This window comes from Natator depressus, chromosome 10 (assembly GCF_965152275.1).
Source record: "Natator depressus isolate rNatDep1 chromosome 10, rNatDep2.hap1, whole genome shotgun sequence".
NCBI classification, from domain to species: Eukaryota; Metazoa; Chordata; order Testudines; family Cheloniidae; genus Natator; species Natator depressus.
In genome coordinates, this window is record NC_134243.1 from 5,478,757 (window position 1) to 5,499,903 (window position 21,147).

The 21,147-nt window shown below is 42.4% G+C and overlaps 1 protein-coding gene across 1 annotated transcript in view; it reads right to left on the reverse strand.

The window, feature by feature from the left end:
- The window catches only part of LMF1 (lipase maturation factor 1), a 340,017-nt gene that overhangs the window by 301,781 nt on the left and 17,089 nt on the right, over positions 1-21,147 (reverse strand). The window contains exon 2 of the mRNA XM_074965056.1: positions 20,003-20,312. Within this exon, the coding sequence (XP_074821157.1) occupies positions 20,003-20,312 (310 nt within the window). The remainder of the gene's footprint in view (positions 1-20,002; positions 20,313-21,147) is intronic.

A 21,147-nucleotide genomic window follows, 5' to 3' on the forward strand; every position in this document is an offset into this window, starting at 1 on the left:
TTCAATGAAACTATTTTCTGATAGAAAAAATGCTTTGAGGGAACTAGCTTGAGTGGCTCTGACACGAGTCTGTCTCCTGGCACTGGGAGACATGTGCCCAGCTGCAGTGTATACATACCCAATTGGACAAGAAATGTGGGTAAATGTTTGCAGGAACATAGTCTATACTCAGTCCTGCTTTCAGGATCAGGCCCAAAAACATGCTTTCTTCTGCGCTTTACAATCCCATATAGGCACAATTAACACTATGTGTAATGTACCACATGCCATTTTTTTAAAGACAAAAAAATTAGAAAAGTTTAAAAAAACTACTTAGTGTGCTACTGGAGAGCATCCTACTCTAATGTTTGTGCAAATGTTTGCTCTCTCTCTCTCTCTCTCTCACACACACACACAGACACACACACACACTTACTTCCAACAGTTATAAAATCAATCAACCCAAGTATTTTATTGCATATTTAAACAAGAATTTCACACAGGGCTACTGTTGCATAGAAGCCATTATTTTCAAAAGCGCAATAAGTTTTAACATTCTTAATAAAAGTGGCTCTTTATAAAAGATATCTGTCATTAAGGGCACCTCCACTTCACTGCTCTCCACCACAGTTGTGGTGCAGTTAAATATAAACTTGTACGAATTATTCTTTTTTCCTTGGCAGACGTAAAGAACCCCCTGAGGCCCATTCCAAAAAACACACAATCAGGAATTAATAAAAAATTGTATTCTTTTCAACCACATTAAGTTTTCTGACGTGTGTCTGTTGCTGATTACATCAATCTCGGCTCCATAACTTGTCATGTGATGACAAGCAAACACTTGTGAATTTATTTCTCTGAAGAAGCTCGTGATACAAATGCCAAGGAAACCAAACCGAACGGCTCACTATGAGTACATAAACACAGCAGGGTCTCTTATGGAGATTTTCAAGGCACAAATGACAGGAAGGTGCCTAACGCCCATTGACTCTGAAGAGGAGTTAGGGGCTTAGCTGCCATTTTTGCTTTTGAAAACTTCTCCTTACCAACACACAGTAAATAGGACTAATTTTTAAATAGTTCTTTCTCTCCCCATAGCCTCCCTTAGAATTTGGCAGAAACGTTTAATAAAAACAGATTACAGAGAGAGAGAGTTAAGTAAAAGTGTGGGTTTGGTTTTGCAAATTGCAACAGTGAATCATTTTGGGTCTGCAGATTGTCAGAACTGGGAATTTCACAAACTCAACATACTATTTTCAGTCCATGGTGTATGGATTACATAAATCACATTATATTTCTGTTCCCTAACTGGATGAATTATGTCATTAGCCAACACAATGTGAATTACATATTTAAATGCAAAATGGTAAATTGTGACTTTTACAATTCAATATACAATCAAAATTCACTTTTAAGCAAATATTTGAGCTACAATTGTGCTGATTAAGTTTCAGTGCTGCAATATGCATGGAACGCAAAAATGAAAGGGTAGTGAACATGTTTTTAATTAAATTTGCTTCAGATGAAAACATTCATAAAAAAAACATTCCACTACTTATACATATGTTGTTGCTAGAATTCAGTGAACTTGGAAATGTAACATTTTCCATACAAAACAAATTATTTGGATAGCTAATTGGAAATTGCTCAGACTTTCAATTTTTATTTTATTTTATTTATTTATTTATTTATTTATTGGTTTAAATATATAAACCTGACTAACCTAAGACCTTCCCAGTGATGGTGACCTTCAGTAATGGAAGCACTGGTTAATATTCACAGAAGGAAGTGTAGTTTCAGGAATGGGTTTGAGGTTCCCAAAGCATTTTATTGGAAATGAATGATTATGCAGCAAACATCGCCTGTCTCCACTCTGTAAAGGTACTCTGCTTCTACGTGGTACCACTCAGTAGTTACCATTCACTGCTATTAGCATCAGACCCCTCACCATCTAATTAGAAAGCGAGGCAATCTGAAATATTGTCATCCAAAACAAGGTATATTATATGTCCTCCACCTTCTCACGGGCACAAAGCCACGCAGACGACTTCTGGAACACCAATATGAAGTATCCGGCGAATCTGTGTATTGATGGCCCTGTGGCCACCTTTCTCAATAAAAGGAAACATGACTTCTCTGCTCCTTAGGACTCGACTTCGATGCTTAACAGAAGGAAGAATATTTCCTGAATTTAATTTTGAGAATGGGTGGCAGTTGGGTCTGAATTAAAAAAACGGCCGGACAGGGTTCCAGGAGAGAAATCTCTCAATGTCAAAAAAGGGCCTGATTGGAGAGGACAGCTATTGGGAGGTCTATTTTAACGGATCAGACGTACAACAAATCCTCCTGCACAGGTTCAGTTTGTCCCTATAATCCTGTTTCAGAGGTGCAAGTGATATCAGGTACAGAGATTGCTCCAGAGACATTTCCAGTGGCGAGCCCCTGTCTCCCTTCCCCCACGTGGGCGCCGTCTGGGGATCTCAAAGAAGGAGGTGGCCTGGGACTTACGGGTGGACTCCTCAAAAGATCTACCCTGAGCTACTACATGAGTTCCACGCAGGCCAGATGGGCCTTTGTTTCTCCTGGAGGCCCCAACCTAGATACAAGCAGGGATCCCCTGGGAGGTCTGTTATAGAGGTGGCAGCAAGGAGGGAGAGCTGGGCCTGGAGGCTCCTTCCCACACAGTTGGACATCGGCGGCGTCCGTGCTGTGTCCAGGGCCCTCCATCCGTAGCCCAAGCTGCTTGTCCGTGGAGCCGGTTTCTCCATCCTGTCCGGCTGCTTTCCTGCCCAGTGGGCAGGACTGAGGAAACCCCACGCAAACTGGGCTGGAGAAGAGGAGGGGCACTAAACTCTGCCCACGGAGACTGCCAAGCTCCCCAGTGAACCACTCCGTCAGACCTCTCTTTTTGCCTCTGCTGGAAGCTGGCCTAGCACACCCTGACCACAGCAGGAGCAGCAGCTGGCTGCAAATGCCTCCACGGGGGAAGCAGAGCTGAGGGCACAGTCTCCCCAAAAGGCAAATGCAGCCATCTGGGAATTAGACAGATACTTGACTGAGCAGAAACCTCTGTCAGAGCTTTGAAATAAAGGCTGGAGTTTCCTTCTGAAAAACGTGGCAGCAGGGAAGGCTGGCTGGTCTACCTGCCGCCAGGGAGACAGCTAAAACTGCAGGCTACATCAGGGGACAGAGTGCTCCCCACTAGCAGTGACAGACAGACAGACGGTTCCGGCCACAAGCAAGGTGAAGTACCCATTCCAATGGATCAGTGAACTGTAGTATGATGAATACTGTATATCATAAGCTCACTATTAGCTTGAGCTCCCCGCACTGTATCAATCCATTTGTCTCTTCTCAAACTTAGACTGTCAGCTCTTTGAGGCAGGGACTCTGTTTTCACTGCATGTGCATGTACAGCACCAAGCGCAATGGGGCCCCAATCCCGTAGTGGGGCCTTTACACATTATTGGGGGGAAAAAAAAGCAATAATTAAAGTAACCTCAAGTTACACATTTGGAAGCCACAACAGCCGACAATCCATCAAAGCAATACAACGGAAACACTCTGGTTCTTCATTAATTTAGGATGCATCATTAAGTCAAAAGCATGGGGTAAGTAACATCTTTGAGAGCTGGTTTCAGTTGTTGCCAAGCCTTAGTATTCCACAGCGGTCGTGGGGGGGAAGGAAATAAGCTAGAATGGTAATAAAGTGAAACCACTTGTCTTGGTTTCTGGATTCATTTTATTGTGGTCACAGAGCTCTAAAAGCTGGGATACTGAGCTCTGTAATCACAACATCCACATTTAAATGGAGACCTGTATTTTAGAAAATGAGCTTGAAAATTAAAGTTTGTTCCTCTCTTTCTCATGGTGGCGGAAAAGGTACTGACAAGGGAGAGTTAAAAGGGATTGGAAAGAAGAGGGACTCCACAAAGCCTTCTGGCAAACTCAGAAATGCCACCTAATGGAGCAATGCTGGCTATTTAAACAATTATATGAAATTGCTAAATGATAGGGCATTTTCACAGAGTTCTCTGCACGGTGTAACAACTATCAGTTCCCATAGTCACTGAAAGGGGCAATGTACCATTTGATTGTCCCCTTGCAAAGCAGGCTACAGGGCTTGGTTAAAAGTCAACCAAAAACTGAATTACCTAACTGAAAGCTGGTGCAAGCCAAGGCTTCTGTCTATGCTCATTTCCAAAGCTAAAAGTTGTTATGGGACCTGGCTTAGGCAGCTACAGGAGTAGCCAAATTCAAATGAAGTCAGCTTTGGTTAGACTGCTCCATTGCCAAAACCAGTCACTGAAATGGCAGCCCGTGGAATCCTGCTTGAAGCTGCTCCTTAAATTGGACTATGAATCAAAAGCACAAAACGTGACACCAGCGCAGGAAGCAAAGAGGGAGAATGAAAGGAAGTATTGCAAACTTTTCCCCACTCTGGGTTGGATCTGACTCCTGCTGAAATCAATAGGAGCCTTGCCACTGACTTCAATGGGAGCTGGATCGGGCTGCCCTACTTTTATGGAAATCACTGTGCTTATTGAGAGAGAGAGAACTCAAAGTAAAAAATTGTGCACAGCAAGTGAAAACGGATATTTGGTGGAAAAAAAACAAAAAGGTTGCCGGTTTAAATAAGCTGAAGCCCTGGAACAAAAGGTCAGTTCTATTAGAGTATTTTTGGGTGTATCTGTGCACACGCACAGACACACGGTCAGGGAAGACAGAGATGACAGAAACATTGGAGTTCAGCTTTCATATAGAAAATAGTAGTCGGAAAGTTTCATATACCACCTGTTGACACCCTGCTTGGCAGACGTATTCTGCCTGCCTGGCTGTCAGTTCCTTGTTTTATTCTCAAATAAAGTCTTCCTTGAACCTCCAGGATTTATGTAAAGTCATATAGAATTTCACAGAACAACCTTCTTATGGTTTTGTTTTTAACAATCCTACAGACGGAATATAATTCCCCGCTAAATACGAGCCTACAGAAAGGCTATCATTTTCTACCACGTTCTGTAGGTTTTACGGTAGTTTCTATATGACCCTTTTGGTTTCTTCCACATTAAAGTTCTATAAGACTCCAATTCCTTATTCTGAAAGTACTATATGTTTCCATATGCCTTCTGCTATTGATTACAGGGGCATGTCCCATGGGGCCTGAATCTACTCATTCTCAGAGAGAGAACTTCCGTTTATTCAAATATTTATGAAGCGCTCATCAAACAACATGTCTTGACCCTGCAAATATTTACTCTTATGAGTAGTGCCAGGCTAGCTAATGAGCTGACTTTCAGTAGTAAGAGTTTCCAGAATCAGGCCCTTAAAGAAATTAGCGAATACAAAGATTCTGTAGAGGGCTTGGACACTTCCCTAACCCCTGATTGCTTTTAATCTGTACCAATCAGAGCATTAACCTTCTTTCCAACCACAAGCCATCAGGCAGCTCCAAAAAGTTAGATTAGTTAAGCAAGATGAACATATGCTGGGCTGCACTGTCTGCATGAAGGTATTTGGCAAGTTACAACTTTTTAAAAGCATTCATTAAAAACATTATTCATTCTTTTCTTAAGTTGTTCAGCTGTGGAATCAATATCCAAACCAACAGCTGAAAATTAGATGTGGCACATAATACAAAATTAAAAATATTCATCTGGTAGTACCAGAGGGATCTGCCAGAGACACTAAAGACCACACAACCTTCGCATTAACCATGCAATCTTCTGATAGAGTGTGTTTACAGTCAAAGAAACTTGAGAGAGACAGTGTGTATTTCCATGTGTGGATAGATTTTAGAACATTGTAGATGCCACAAAAATCTATATGATAAAAGCCGCTCCTTCCCTGATGTGTGACCCCCTACCACCACCACTCCCTTTTGTTGATGATCTATTCATTCTTTTCATCAGATTAAATTTAAAATAAAAGGGCTGCAAAAAAATCGTGTTTTTCACTAACACTGCCTTTGAGATCAGTGCATCAAGTTACAGGAAGCTATTTTCTTGTGCTTTTTACGAAGCTAAGCAACTGATACACATCACCAACTTCCTCTGTGTTTTCTTAATATTACAGAGACAACTTGCATTGGTCCAATAAAAGATATTACCTCACCCACCTTGTCTCTAATATTCTGGGACAACACCACTTCTTAATATTAGGCAACCAAGAGATTTGACATTTAGGTAAGAAGTGCTAAGGATTAAGACAGCATGATAAAATGGCTATAAGCTCAAATGTTCAAACAGGTGACTGGAGAAGCTTATATGTAAACATATACAGTACTCGTTGCTGTCAGGAGCATCACAGTGTCGCACTGGGAGGACCAACTGCGCCAATTGCAGCTGCAATTCTCAGTATCTGATGCAGTCGTACCAGTATTGGAACGTCTGGAGCGCTTTTATGTATGGACACAAAGTATTTTTACAGGCATTCCAGGTAACTAAACAGTCCTTGGAAATGCCAGAGTTTCCTAGCATAGATATTGACATAGTACCTTGTATAAAGGTAAGTGCTATGCAACAGAAGATATCCAGAGTACTTACTAACTGATGAGCCAGTGATTTTTTTAAACAGATTTTTGCTTACTCTTACACCAACACAACCTTTAAAATATAAGAACGGCCCTACTGGGTCAGACCAAAGGTCCATTTAGCCCAGTATCCTGTCTTCTGACAGCAACCAATGCCATGTGCCCCAGAGGGAATGAACAGAACAGGTCATCATCAAGTGATCCATCCCCTGTCGCCCATTCCCAGCTTCTGGCAAACAGAGGCTAGGGACACCAGCCCTGCCCATTCCAGCTAAACGCCATTGATGGACCTATCCTCCGTGAATTTATCTAGCTCTTTTTTGAGCCCTGTTATAGTCTTGGCCTTCACGACCTCCTCTGGCAAAGAGTTCCACAGGCAGACTGTGCGTTGTGTGAAGAAATACTTCCCTTTGTTTGTTTTAAACCTGCTGCCTATTAATTTCGTTTGGTGACCCGTAGGTAATTTTAATTTAAGTGAAGCCTAAACTATCTATTTTACCAACAAATACTATAAATCAAAGGAAGAGAAGAATTTCATTTAAGACATTTTTAGATTAAAAAATTGCAGGTTCACACAAACATTGATGTTTTTATACAGTATTAACGCTTCCGCCCTCTGAAACGGACACTAATCGCTCTAAAACCAATGGCCCTAGCAGAATTATTATAACTTCCTGGAGTATCATACAATAACATGAGAGGCACGGGCACATATGTTTTTTTAAATATTTGTATTTAAAGAGACAAATTGAATTTGTTATGGATCTGATAATAGGTGTATTGACTCTAGCACCTTGTGCCTGGTAGTAGCCAATAACTAGACCTAATGCAAACTTAAATCCAACAGAAGGCCAAGAAAAAGAAACAAGGCTCCTTGATAACTGCAAAAAATAAAATAAAAAAGGAGGTGGGGGGAATGAAATTCTCTTTGATCCCTGCGACCAACAGTTTTCACCATACAGCATGACATTTGAGAACTCTTCTCCTACCAACAAAAGCTCTTTCAGTCCTGAGCAAATCTGGTCCAACTTCACAGACTAGCTCACACTGTGGACGAATTTGCCCCATTCGTAAATGTCACTTCTACCTGTTTTTTTCAAACCATTTCACCATCATCGAATAAACAGGGATTTTCGAAGGATCTGAAGGGTGCTGGGTGCCTAAATCCCATTGACTTTTAATAGAAGTTGGGTTCCTAACCCTTTAGGAACTTTTGAAAATCGCAACTTACATTATTTACAAACAGCTAATTGCCTAGTCTTCTTATTCTATTAAATGTTACTTACTGCCTCAAAACAAAACAAAGGGAGGGGGGAATCATTCTCTTTACTTAGAAATTCCCAACACTTAAAGATCTAAAATTCAAAGGCATCCATGGGATTATCTTTTCATCGTACGGCACTAGCACCTATCAGGATTGGAGTCCCACTGTGCTGTGCAAACATATAAATAAGCAACACTCCCTTTTTAAAGGACGGTTGATTATACCAAAATGACAGGAGTGGGGAGGGGAAAACTTGACATTTCGAGGAAAATATTAAATGATTCATGACTGACATCAGCCATCGTTACATTTTTATCTTTCAAATGCAAACATGTTTTTCATTAGTATCATTAGCTCCCAATTGTATTGCAAAGCAATAGCGTCACATGGTAATAATCTTTGTTTCATTAGTATGTCATATCAACTGCTCACAACATTCTTTGAAACTGATATGCTCGCTCTTTTCTGTATGAGTAGGAAGTGCCAAAACCAGCTTCCTCTACAGGAAGGATGACCCCCTGAGATCCTTTAACTTTCGGTTTAAGTTTCTAGAGATAATCCTTTTTTTTTTTTTTTTAGGGGAGAGGAGAAAGGGGGATGTCAAGCAGCAATCCTTAATAACAAAGAAATTCCTGAGGTTTATTGCCAAAGCAAAGAGCAGATAAAAGAATAAGATTCAACTTTTGTTGTTGTTGTTGTTGGGATACTTTTGAGAGCTAGAAAAACAGACAGAGCCAAGCTGTAATAAAGCTTACTTAAAAAAATTTAAGGCCCCTAACAAGATTCAAATAATTTCAAATACAGTTGTCAAAATAACATGTTGCTTTTAATTAAACTTTAAACTCAGCAAAATCCCTGGGCAAGAACACTTTGTAAAAGCACATACAAAAGTTACACACCGTATTAATCATCTGCATTTCTTGAGTATTTTTTTATGAGGGCCCAAAAGTGCTTTACTAATATGAAGATGCCCAGTGCTCCTGTGAGACAGGTAAGCATTCTTACCTCCACTTGGCAAAAGGGTAAACTGAGGCACAGATGGATGAAATGGTTTGTCCAAGTTCAAAACAAGTCATTGGACAAACACACACCTCCCACCTCTGCAGTGAAAGTGTCTTCCCGAATGTAAAAGATGGTCAGTGCATAAGAGTCAAGGTGTGAGGATTCTTTTCCCACTTCTACCATTGATTTCCTGCATGGCTCACGAACTCTCAGGACTTGTCTACATGGGGAACACGCAGGAAAGGGTTAAGCAACAGTGAACGAAGGCCACTTCACTTCTGAATGAGCATCCACACAGGGGATTAATGCACTTTGACTTCACATCTTTAATTAATTTACCAACTTTCTGAGCGGCACCATGAAGATTTGCCCTCAGTGCCTCAGGCTCCCCATTGATCGAATAAACAGGGGCATAATATTTAGGGAATGTTAAGAGGCTATGTTTTATGCCTTGCAGAACTCTGAGATCCTCAAATGAAAGGACATATAAAAATCCACAGTATTGTTTCACACTTTGTACAATGCCATTTCTCTGCTTTCACCTAAAATGCATTCCTTTTTTTGTTTCAGTTTTCAACCAAACACACAGTCTCCTTCTCCTAACAGACTCCATCAAGAAGTCACATTTGAAAGAACAGTTTTCAACCCCTCCCTCAGCCTTCCTTTAATTCTCTCCATCCCTGTTGCAGAGCGTGCAGCAGAAACCCAGATTAATTTAGAGATGGTGCTACTGTGTTTAATGATGCAGCTGCAGACCTCACGTTCGAAGACTGTATGACCACAGTTGTAACTGGAAACTTCATTTTCCCCAGGAGTCAACGACTGAGAAGAGAAGCTACATTTTTCTGCACGTCCTTTTAATTTTGCTCATCTTTGGTTTTGATCTCCAATACAAAGGAGGTCTCATTCCCACTTCCTGATCAAAGAGGCAAGATAAAATAATCTAATCATTCAATTTTATAATCTTAAACAGTGCTGAAGTCTCATCTTGATTTATCTCACTCTCAACTCTATAGCACATTGGCTTGTTTATTACATTTACATTTTTATTTTATTCAGAATAAGCTCTGAGGCAAATAAATGGAGCTGTTGTATTAATTAAGATCACACTTGACAGAGTATCACACCTGTTTAATAAAATCTTCAGATGTTGTATCCCATAGCAGACAAACATGAAAAGGTAACATTAGCACAAAATCTGTGTCTGCAATTCATCACCTCAAGATAGTAAAAGGGAAAAAGTGTAATTAATCTTCACAAATGGAATACTGTATGTACAAACAGGAACACTGTCATTTACACAGAAACAGTTTGGATTGGTCAGAGTTTCTGTTAAAAGGGTGGTGTCCCAATTACTATAAAGCCTCATTTATGGAGATCCCACAGGTGTAACAAAGGTTCATCAAGCGGCCCATTGCTAGTTATTGCTCTGCACTGCCAAGCAGAGATGTAGACGCATTTCTCAGCACGAACAGGTACATGGGATAACCCGGGTACTATAGGTATGTCAGATCCCAGGCAAAATTGCTTTATGGAAAACAGACCTGGTCTAACTTGATATTTTGTTTTATGAGGTGACAAGTTTGCTTGATACAGGAAATAGTGTTGATGTAATAGACATAGATGTAATAAGGCATTTGGCTTGGTACCACACAACATTTTGATTAAGAAACTAAAACGACACAGAAATCAACATGGCACACATTAAATGGATTAAAAGCTGGCTAAATGATAAGTCTCAAAATGTAGCCATAAGCAGGGAATCCTCATTGAGCGGGTGTGTTTCTAAAGGGGTCCCACAGATATCTGCTCTACACTATTTAAAACTTTTATCAATGATCTGGAAGAAAACAAAATCATCACTGATTTCCAGATGACACAGCAGGCACCTTCCTCCCTGCCGCCTCCATCCCCAGTATTAATCTATAATAATCAGTACTAGTTCCCCATTTTTTCCCCCCAAGGTCTAGTTCAAACTTGCCCTTGCTGTTTTAAGAACCTCCCTGAACTTGCTGCAGCACACCTTATGAAATTTTCTCTCTCATGGCCCCTTTCCCGGCTATCTCCATTAAAGTTCATCTATGTGGATATATTGACCAGAATAGGTATTGTGGAATAAGTGACTTTTCAATTGCTGTTCCAGAATAGCTCCCCCCGCGTATACATGCTAGTCTGGAATAAAAGTCACTTTTATTCCACAATAATTAGTTTGTTTCCAAACATTCTAGAATAAAATCACTTTTATTCCAGAACAGCATCCACATGGGGAGCTATTCTGGAATACTTTTTACCCATGTAAACAGGCCCTTAAACTAATCTAGCACTGGCCTCCTAACCATCGCTCTGTGCTTCCTCATTTATTCGCTGTATATTTTCAGATCTTTTCTCAAAACCACTTTCTCTTTCTCTCTCCTCTACCTGTGTCGCTTACAAAATGAAAATGATAGCTAAGAGAGAGAGACAAGATAAGTGTATTGTCTAATACTGGGATACAGTTAGTAAGATACTTGCCATAACAGCTATAGGGCATTCCAAATTCTATTCCCCTTTTTTTTTTTTGGTCTTGAGAAACTGAGATTTTAGTGGAGTTACATGAACTCCGGGGAGTATGTTCTCCAAGCCAATCAACAAAATGTTACCACACTGCGTAGCTACAACGTTCTTTTCAGTGTCTTCCTCCCCTGTGGAAATATTGATGGAGCGACCGCTAACGAAGACTTGGGATAGCATAAGACCAGGCACACCTTTTTCCACAAGAGAGCGTGAAACTGAACTGCACTGTACTACCGTACAAACCCCTGAGGTTGTTAGTAGAGTAAATACAATTTGATTCATACTCACATGCCCTTTGGAGCCACTATGCCAGATGGTTTCCAAGTAGATGCAGATGCTGTAATATTTAGCCAGGGTTTAGGTGAAGAGGACGTGACTCCTTTAGTCCTGGGCCCAGATACCCAATGCTTTGTCATCATTAGCTGATTAGGCGTAATATTAACAGCTTTTGATTTAGCATTAGGGCCTAGTTACAAGGACAGTAATAATGTAGGTCATAAAAGCATGTCTCAGGGGCATGTAATTTAACTGCAGTTAAAATTGCCATTCTTTGAAGGGCCTTCATAACAGAAAAAGAAGAAAGGCTTTTTTGTCATGAGCATTTTGTGGTTTTTAAGACTCATTAAAAAACACTTGACCTATGCAGGACTTTAATCAGTCTCGTATCTTCTGGCAGATGGACTGACAAACAATTCTAGGCTGTATCCCATTAAGGGCTGGGAGGCTGACAAAATGATCAGGGCTCACTTTTCACTCGGGGGGACGGACGGACTCATCAGAATTCTATACATGAAGCCCTTTGTGTTCTCCCATTTGTTTTCCCTTTCTTTTTATCACCTTGATCTTTCAGTGGACATCCAGGATCCTCCCACCTGACGCAGGATGAAAATGAATGTCCTGTGAGCCTCTCCATGTGGCTCAGAAATCAGCCAAAGAGCGAACTGGATTTAAACAACTCCCTTTCCAACTCCAGACTCTAAATATACACAGACTCTGCATCAGATCTGTGACTCTATAGGTCTAGAGTGTGCAAGATTCAGAGATTTTAAGGCCAGAAGGCACCACTGTGATCACTTAGTCCAACCTCCTGCACAGCACAGTCCATAGGTCTTCCCTAAATTAGTTCCTTCTTTAAGCCGAATAGCTATGGCCCAGCTAGAGCAGATCTTTTACAAAAATGTCCAGTGTTGATTTTAAAATGTCCAGTAACGGAGAATCTACTACAATTCTTGGTAAGATGTTCCCGTGGTTAAATACTTCACTGTTAGAAATTTGCCCCTTATTTCTAGTCTGAATTTGTTTAGCTTCAACTTCTAGCCATTGGATCTTGTTATACCTTTGTCTAATAAACTGAGGAGCCATCTAATCAAATTTCTATGACTGTGATCAAGTCACACCCCAACCTTCTCTTTGACAGACAGATTGATCTCTTTGAGTCTCTCACTACACGGCATGGTTTCCAAACCTTTAATCATTCTCTGAACCCTCTCTCCAATATTTCAACATCCTTCTTGAAGTATGGACACCAGAACTGCACATAAATATTCCAGCACCGCTGGTAAACACCAGTGCCCAAATACAGAGGTGATACAACCTCCCTACCCCTACTCGACATTCCCATGTTTATACGGCAAAGAGCACATTAGCTCTTGTGAACACAGTATAGTACTGAGAATTAATAACGTTCAGTTGAATACCCACTGTGACACAACACACACACACACACGTCTTTTTTAGAGTCCTGCACCCAGCTTAGCAAGTGATCCAGATCGCTCTGTATTAGTGACCAGTCCTCCTCATTATTTACCAACATAATGAATATGGGCAGCAGTATTCTTCATTTGATGGAGTGTAGAGAGCTGGGACCCATGGAGGCCACAAAGAAAAGAACAAAAATATTGAGGGGTTTCCATGCACGCACACACGCATGCACGCACTTACTTTTTCGGATTCTCTAGCTGGTTTACCAGCTTTTTATTTTTTTCCAAACAAGCACTAACTGTGCAGCATACCCCTGACACCAGGGACACGCTGTACCATTAAAGACCATGAGGGGTACTACTAACACTCAGCATGGGGCTCTCCAACCAACTCATAAGTCAACTGCTTCATCCTGCATTTCACTGGTGGTTTTTTAGATTCTGATCAGCCTCATTCCATCTCAAAGGGTGAATGCAAAGCATGCCGGGAGGGAAAAACAAACAGAGAGACCAAAAAAAGTGCTTTTAAGAGCACAGGCTCTTTGAGCGTTGGGTACGAGAGCAACCCACGCTCCTACCATGAACAGTCCCAACACACCCAGGTATACTAGTGAATTACTCCAGGGTAACAGTAGCATCTACACATCACCTAGGTGCAAAGTGACCAAAGTGACTATAATGATAAAGGTACCATATCAGGATCCATTTTTAAATATAGCCAGGATGCAGTCTTGGTCCTACATTTGACGACCACTGAAATTAACACATTGGTTTCTGTGCATACTAGATTTGGGAACTAAACACCCAAAGTGTGTTGTGTCAGAGACGGTCCACAAGTATTGTCAGCAGCATGCTGACAAAGTTAAGTATTTAGTTCCAGGTCAATGTGTGCTTTTAAAACCCACAAATTTCATTAAAGTAATCCTTATGCTGACCTGGGAATCCAATCACAGCCAGCTTACCCAACAGTGAGCAGAGGCATCAAACGTAAGCAGCAGTGTCAGTAGCTTCAGGCTGAGACTAGAATAGTGGCAGAGTTCCAGGAAGTAACAGAAGCCAAAAATTAGATTAAGTCTTAAACCCGACATCTACAGTCTCATTTAATTCATATACGTTTTACATGTTGCATGTGAACCTGGACAGAGATTAATTTCAAGCGGATGCAGTGCCGGTAACTTGCCAGATTCAGAGCCCTGGCACTCTGCTCCCACTGGGCATCCACAGGACAGCCCAGCCCAGCTATTGACAGTACAAGCTTCTCCCACACACCATGGGCCTGAACTCTATCCCAGATAGACCACCTGTAGAGCCCAGAGGGAAGCCAAGTCTCAACAGCATAGTCATTCCTCGGTCTCTCTGCCTAGACCGCCAACAGGTCCACCCGTTGTCTGACAACATAGGCCATCCTCTAGAAACCGGATTGAGACCCATCAATTCATATCACACAAGCCACCCACCATTTTCAAAGGCCATCACCAGCATTGGACGGCTGTGCACCCCGCAAGGATGGACTCTATTTCCTATTGCTATTACCAACTTCCTGAACCACCAGTCTGGCCTTCTCCTCCTCATTTGGTATCAGCCATTTCTACCAAACTATGATAGTTTTTTATACAGTAGGCAAAGGCCTTTAACTCTTTCTCCATGGTGTTGTCATAGCAAAGTTCAGGGTTCCCCTGGAACAGAACACTATTCTCCAGCCACTGTATTTCAAAGAAGTGGAAGTCTAATATACCTAGTGCATGCAGCTGATGCCTTCCTGCTTTTCAAAGAGACAGTTACTCTACCGAAGCTTCCTCTCTCTACAGAGCTCAAGCCAGCTGGACGGCAGTTGAAAGAGTCACCCTCAGTCAACAGCGTCAGATATCTGAAGACTACAGCCCAAAACAAATAGACACATTTAAAATTAAAATTTTTTTTTTAAAAAGGACATAAAAAGAATAAATTGTCCCTTGCTGGCATAAAGAAGCAGCAAATTGTATCTCTCTTTAAAATCCCATATCTCCCTTGAAATGGCTTCCCAATCAGCAATCTCATAGGAGTTGATAGACCGGATCAGACTTCTGGCCTGTCTTAGCCCAGTATCCTGTCTCTGATAACAGTCAGTACCGGATGCTTTAGAAACACCATAATGGGCAATTATGGAATAATCTGTTTCTTGGTACCCTGAAAAGCTTCTTTGAGAAATTATCACGTAATTCCGATTGGGGGCCTGGTCACATAAATCTTGGGAGAAGAATCATGGAAGGGTCCTACTCAGAATCTCTGGATTCACCCCCAAAGCATCTCATCAACCTCCCAAGCCCCAAGGGTGGGACGCATTACCTAAAACAAGGGGGGGGGGGGGGGCGGCACAAAAATTATCCATGCAGGGACTTGCTGTGAGGTTCCTCTCTCTATTTCAAATAACTGTCTATAACCGCAGTTTCATGGTTGTTTATTTCTGAATTATTTAGTTTAAAAAAAACATGGTTAAGAAACCATATTTCTGTGGCACACAAGTAATCCTGGCACAGAAACAAGGAACACTGTATGTGTATAACCAAACATGACCTGCCTGGGACTGCACTGCACTCTGCCCAATACATGACAGGAGGCCACCTCAGACATGAAAAGATGCCAGTGCCTCTCACACACCTAGTCACCCTAAACTAATCCCTGAATTTAACTATTTGTCTGTGAAACAGAGAATCCTGCCCCACTAAGGGACAGTCAACCCAGTTCCACTAGCCCCATGCCACCCCAACTGTGCAGGGCTGGCATCAGAGGAAGGAAGCCCAGCAGCAGAGTGAGAGCATACAGCAGATAAAGGTCCGTGGAAGACTCCAGGCAGAAAGGCCTGGGTGGGGTGGCTCAGGAGAGAGCAGAGAGCAATCTGAAGGAGACCAGGAGAGGCTGAGGGGAGAGACAAAAAGAAGCCTGCGAAGGGCAAAGCTGAGCCCAAAGGGTGGGCAGAAAAGACTTGAATCAGAGGAGGGAAGAGGCCCCTCGGCAACGAGAGACTGGGGCACAGACTCTGTCTTTAGAGTTGGGTTTGGAGTTGTGTCCCCCTGAAGGAGTGGGCTTTCTTAATGGCTTAGCTGAAGGGCCAAGCCCAAGCGGGAAAACTAAGGCAGGGCCACTGCAGGGCCCACCCAAGTCACAAAGGGCCACAAGAAGCAACAGTGACTTTGCAACCATCTACAAAAAGTAAACATGTATTTATTTGTAAATAGAGCTAATACAATCGGCAACCTGCCATTTTAAGGCTTTCTCCTGCTCCCACTGAGGTCAAAGGCAAAATCCATTTAATTTCAGAAGGCACAGGTCTATCGAGCGCATCCCAAGAATTCTTCACGTCTTGGGGGGGGTGGGGGGGGCCGCGAGAGGGAAAATCAATTCATTCCCCCCTCCCTGGTGCTCTTTTGCATTGTAAGCACCCAGGCACCCGGAATCTACTTCCCTGTGGAACTGAATGTCACAGTGTATGCACAATGATAATATGGTCTTGGCCACGCAGTGACCCATTGCAGAGGACCTAATGAAAAATGTAACCATGGTTGAATGAACTGTAGCACTGGGTCACTTTGATTTCTACACCCCTCTACAACCTGAGCCCAATTTCCTGGTTAATATATTTCATGCCACAACTAAGCTGAGAGGAAACTGAGCAACACCTATTTTCCTTCCCACCCCCCATTCAACTCAGAACCTGCTACCAGAGGCCATAAATTACCTGTGTACGACAGGGTAACTTACAAGCTCCAAATGAACTAGCAAAACAAAGCGAAGTACAATCCTATCTCAAAAATCAGGAGGCAATTCCTTCAAACCACAGCATCCACAGAATGCAAACTTTGGGCTTGGCTCACATTCCCATGAGATGATTCACGGTCTTCCGAGTTACAAAGGGACCTAAAGCTTGGCCATGAACTCCCGAGCCATACACCCACTCAGGAAGGGACATTTGGATAAGGTCTGCTGGGTAGCGGTTGCGGTTCCATCCATTACTGGGGGGAAAAGTCCCCGCCTCCCCCGCCCACGCACATCATCACCCTCCCTTGCCTTTAAAGACTTGGAAAACCCCCACGGTAGCCCCTCAGCAGCAGTTACACTGGCACAGATTGCGGCAGGATTTATTTCTGGCAGAAAGTTAGCTGCTCAGCGAGACTGCTACACCTCTAACGCCTGCCAAGAAGAGGTCACACCTCTCCTCTGAGCACGCTTATTAGTGGTGGTAGTGGCTCGGAGCAAGGGGCTTGAGGAGCAAGCATGACTGGGTAGCTGCACGAGATGGAACAAGCCGAACAGGTTCATTCTTATAAATCAATACAAGGTTAAGAGGCTGCCGTTCACATGGCGCCTTAGCCCAGCGCTCCTGCCCGCCTCACAGACGTTAATGAAGTATGCCTCATGACGCTCCTCGTGGGGGTAGAGTAACATTAGTGAGGGACCAGCACCACACCTGAAAACCCATCCAATCCACAGGACATTGGGATTTGGATCTCAAGCTTCTCTCTAGACCCTTCCTCTCCTAACAGGCCAAATCAAAACCAAGCACCCCAGGACTTTGAGGAATCTCAGCCTCAGCTTCCAACCCCCAAACTCTGCAGCTGTAATTATGATGCACTTTTTACAGATGGGCAAAAGGAGTCACAAGGGAGTTAAATACACTATCTGGCTTTAGTGGATACAATTACATACATTCCCATGGCTGCCACGAATGGGGACCAGGTGGCATTTCAAGTCCTTCTGAAAAAGCTAACAGCCAGCAGGGACGTACAGGTGCCTAGAGATGAGCAGAGAGGTTTTCGAACTAGCTCAGGAGTAGAAGCAATGGAAGGATACCCCTTAAAACCCCTTGTCATGCCACTGTGGCCTTATTCTGGATTTCTCGTAATTGCAGAGCTGAATGAAGTACACTTAACTCATTAGGGGGATCCCCTAATTACTAAAATTTCCCTACTGCACACAGAGTGGTGGAGGGGTTCTCAAGTGGGCTAAAGCTGAGTGGGATGATGTTTAACATCTGCCATTTTTTTCACTTTCTTTAAATAGAAGAGCTGTGCAATCACAGACAGGTCTGGACAAATTGGCTCAGGTAAGGAATTAGGCACACGCATTTTGGGAGCAAGCTACAGGAGAAAGAAAAAGGCATGTACACAAAATACTGCTCAGTGTTAGGGTAGATGTGTCATACCCTGTGGCTATACCATGGTCACTACCGGTTACAGTTTTTAGCTTTATCAGGGTGACTATCATTCCTCAGGGTGACTGGCAAGATCTGCTGTGCTTTCTCAGCTTTTACTAACACTGTAATTTTATCCAGCACCATTTTAATGAGTACATCCCATAAAGAACAGGAGTACTTGTGGCACCTTAGAGACTAACAAATTTATTTGAGCATAAGCTTTCGTGGGCTACAGCCCACTTCATCAGATGCATAGAATGGAACATAAAGTAAGACGATATATACACACATACAGAGAACATGAAAAGGTGGAAGTTGCCATACCAACTCTAAGGGGCTAATTAATTAAGATGAGCTATTATCAGCAGGAGAAAAAAAACTTTTGTAGTGGTAATCAAGATGGCCCATTTCAGACAGTTGACGAGAAGCTGTGAGGATACTTAACATGGGGAAATAGATTCAATTTGTGTAATGACCCAGCCACTCCCAGTCTCTAATCAAGCCCAAGTTAATGGTATCTAGTTTGCAAATTAATTCCAGCTCAGCAGTTTCTCTTTGGAGTCTGTTTTTGAAGCTTTTCTGTTGCAAAATTGCCACCTTTAAGTCTGTTACTGAGTGACCAGAGAGGTTGAAGTATTCTCCTACTGGTTTTTGAATGTTATGATTCCTGATGTCAGATTTCTGTCCATTTATCCTGGCCACTATGGATGTAGAAGCCCTCTACACCAACATTCCACATAGAGATGGACTACAAGCTATCAGGAACAGTATCCCCAATAATGTCATGGCAAACTTGGTGGCTCAACTTTGTGACTTTGTCCTCACCCACAACTATTTCATATTTGGGGACAATGTATACCTTCAAGTCAGCGGCACTGCTATGGGTACCCGCATGGCCCCACACTATGCCAACATTTTTATGGCTACAAAAGTTTTTTTTTCTCCTGCTGATAATAGCTCATCTTAATTAATTAGCCTCTTAGAGTTGGTATGGCAACTTCCACCCTTTCATGTTCTCTGTATGTATATATATCTTCTTACTATATGTTCCATTCCATGCATCTGATGAAGTGGGCTGCAGCCCACGAAAGCTTATGCTCAAATAAATTTGTTAGTCTCTAAGGTGCCACGAGTACTCCTGTTCTTTTTGCAGATACAAACTAACACGGCTGCTACTCTGAAACCTGTTACATCCCATAAAGTTACACTGCAGATTAAGGGTACAATGCAGGCCAGAGAAGTCACTGAATTTGGTAGTTACACCTCCAGAAACTGTTAAAGAGCACAGGCAATGGACAACCATCCTTTCCTCCTGCCCCTTATATTTAAAACGTTGAGCGTTTTAAATTTTATTTTAACCAGGCACAAAGATAACGTGCTGTAATCTATTCATGAGACGGGGCTGGTGCTGATCCAGCTTTAAATGAAAGAATAATCTTGCTCAAACCAAAAGCTAATGAGTTACCTAGCTAGCGTAAGGAAAGAATATGCCCCACTGCAGGGATACCATGTACTAAAGTTATGTTATCGGCCTGATTCTGTTCTTACTCACAATGATGTAAATCAGGAGGCACTCTGTCAAAATTAATGGTGTTACACCAGTGTAAGATTCAGGCAAGAACAGAATTAGGCCCATAACAAGTTAGCCAATCTGTATTTTTCTTTCTGAAGGGTACATTCTTTCTTCAATGTGCCTATGTAATGACTTACCGTGTCTCCATCTTTCAGGAGCACAAAAGCTTATCGTACAATGCACGGTGAGAAATTACAAAGAGAAAATCAGAGGAGAAAGTTTGTCAACCTACCAGATCTGTCCAACGTTAACCAACGAGAGGTAGAGAATCCACAGAATGGCCATAAGGATCATGTTTGCACATCCAGTGACCAACACGTAAGCCGAAACTCCCAAGCCAAGGCCAGCAAGGTAGTCCAGGTTTCTGTCCATATCAGACCAGTCCAGGAACCAGATGATGGTTGGGGCATAGTTCAAGGAATCCAGGTTAATCTTCCCTTTGAAATACCGTTTGACGTTCTGCAAGTACAGTTTGCATGGCAGCAGCCCCTTCTCCCCTATCAGCTGCTTGTTTTGATGGTACGCCACCAAAAAAGCGACAACTAGGAGAAAAAAAACAAAAATGAAAATGTCATTAAAAACCATCACAGAGGGACATCTTTCAAGCCCAGCATGGTGGAGGTGTATCTGTGCATTGGGTATGAATGCATTAACACCTCCTTCTCTCCAATAGTATACAAAACAGCCACTTCTATTCAATTAGATAAATAAGGCATGGGAATCCCATAAACACTGTATCCCTTAGCACAGGGAATTTATGCAGAGTTTGTTTTGGGGAAAATATGAGTTTCTCCAAGATGGATATTTCATTGGTTGCTGGCAATGTCAGTAGCAATAGCAACAAATTACTGAAGAAATCATCAGCCACCCACCGAGCTAAATCTAATATGGAAACAACACACTCAGACCCAGGAACCAAATGATATTGTTTTGCACTTGCATAGAGTCTTTCATCCAACGGTCTCAAATGAAATGTTTTACATAACACCAGCTAAACCTCACAATCCCACCCAGACCCACCCACCCACACACGCGATATGCAGCATCCCGATGTTACCAGTGAGTACATGGAAACAGCAAGATTAAGCAACTTGCCCAAGGTCACGCACACACCAGAGTTAGGAGCAGAACTCAGGCAATTGTTCTGTTCATTGGGCATCAGTGCCTCAAATGGTAAACAGAGATAACCGAGATCAGGCCTGCCAACTTCTGAGCGTCTTTGGATCCCTCTCTAATACCAACAGTAGCATTAGCACTTGCCACCCAGATCAAAGGCTGCTAAGTCAGTTACACATCCACTCCCATGCCCTCAGGAAAGAGAATGTGGTTCACAGCTTTCAGGAGGGAGATGGCAAGTCCTGCTAACAAAAAGTCAGC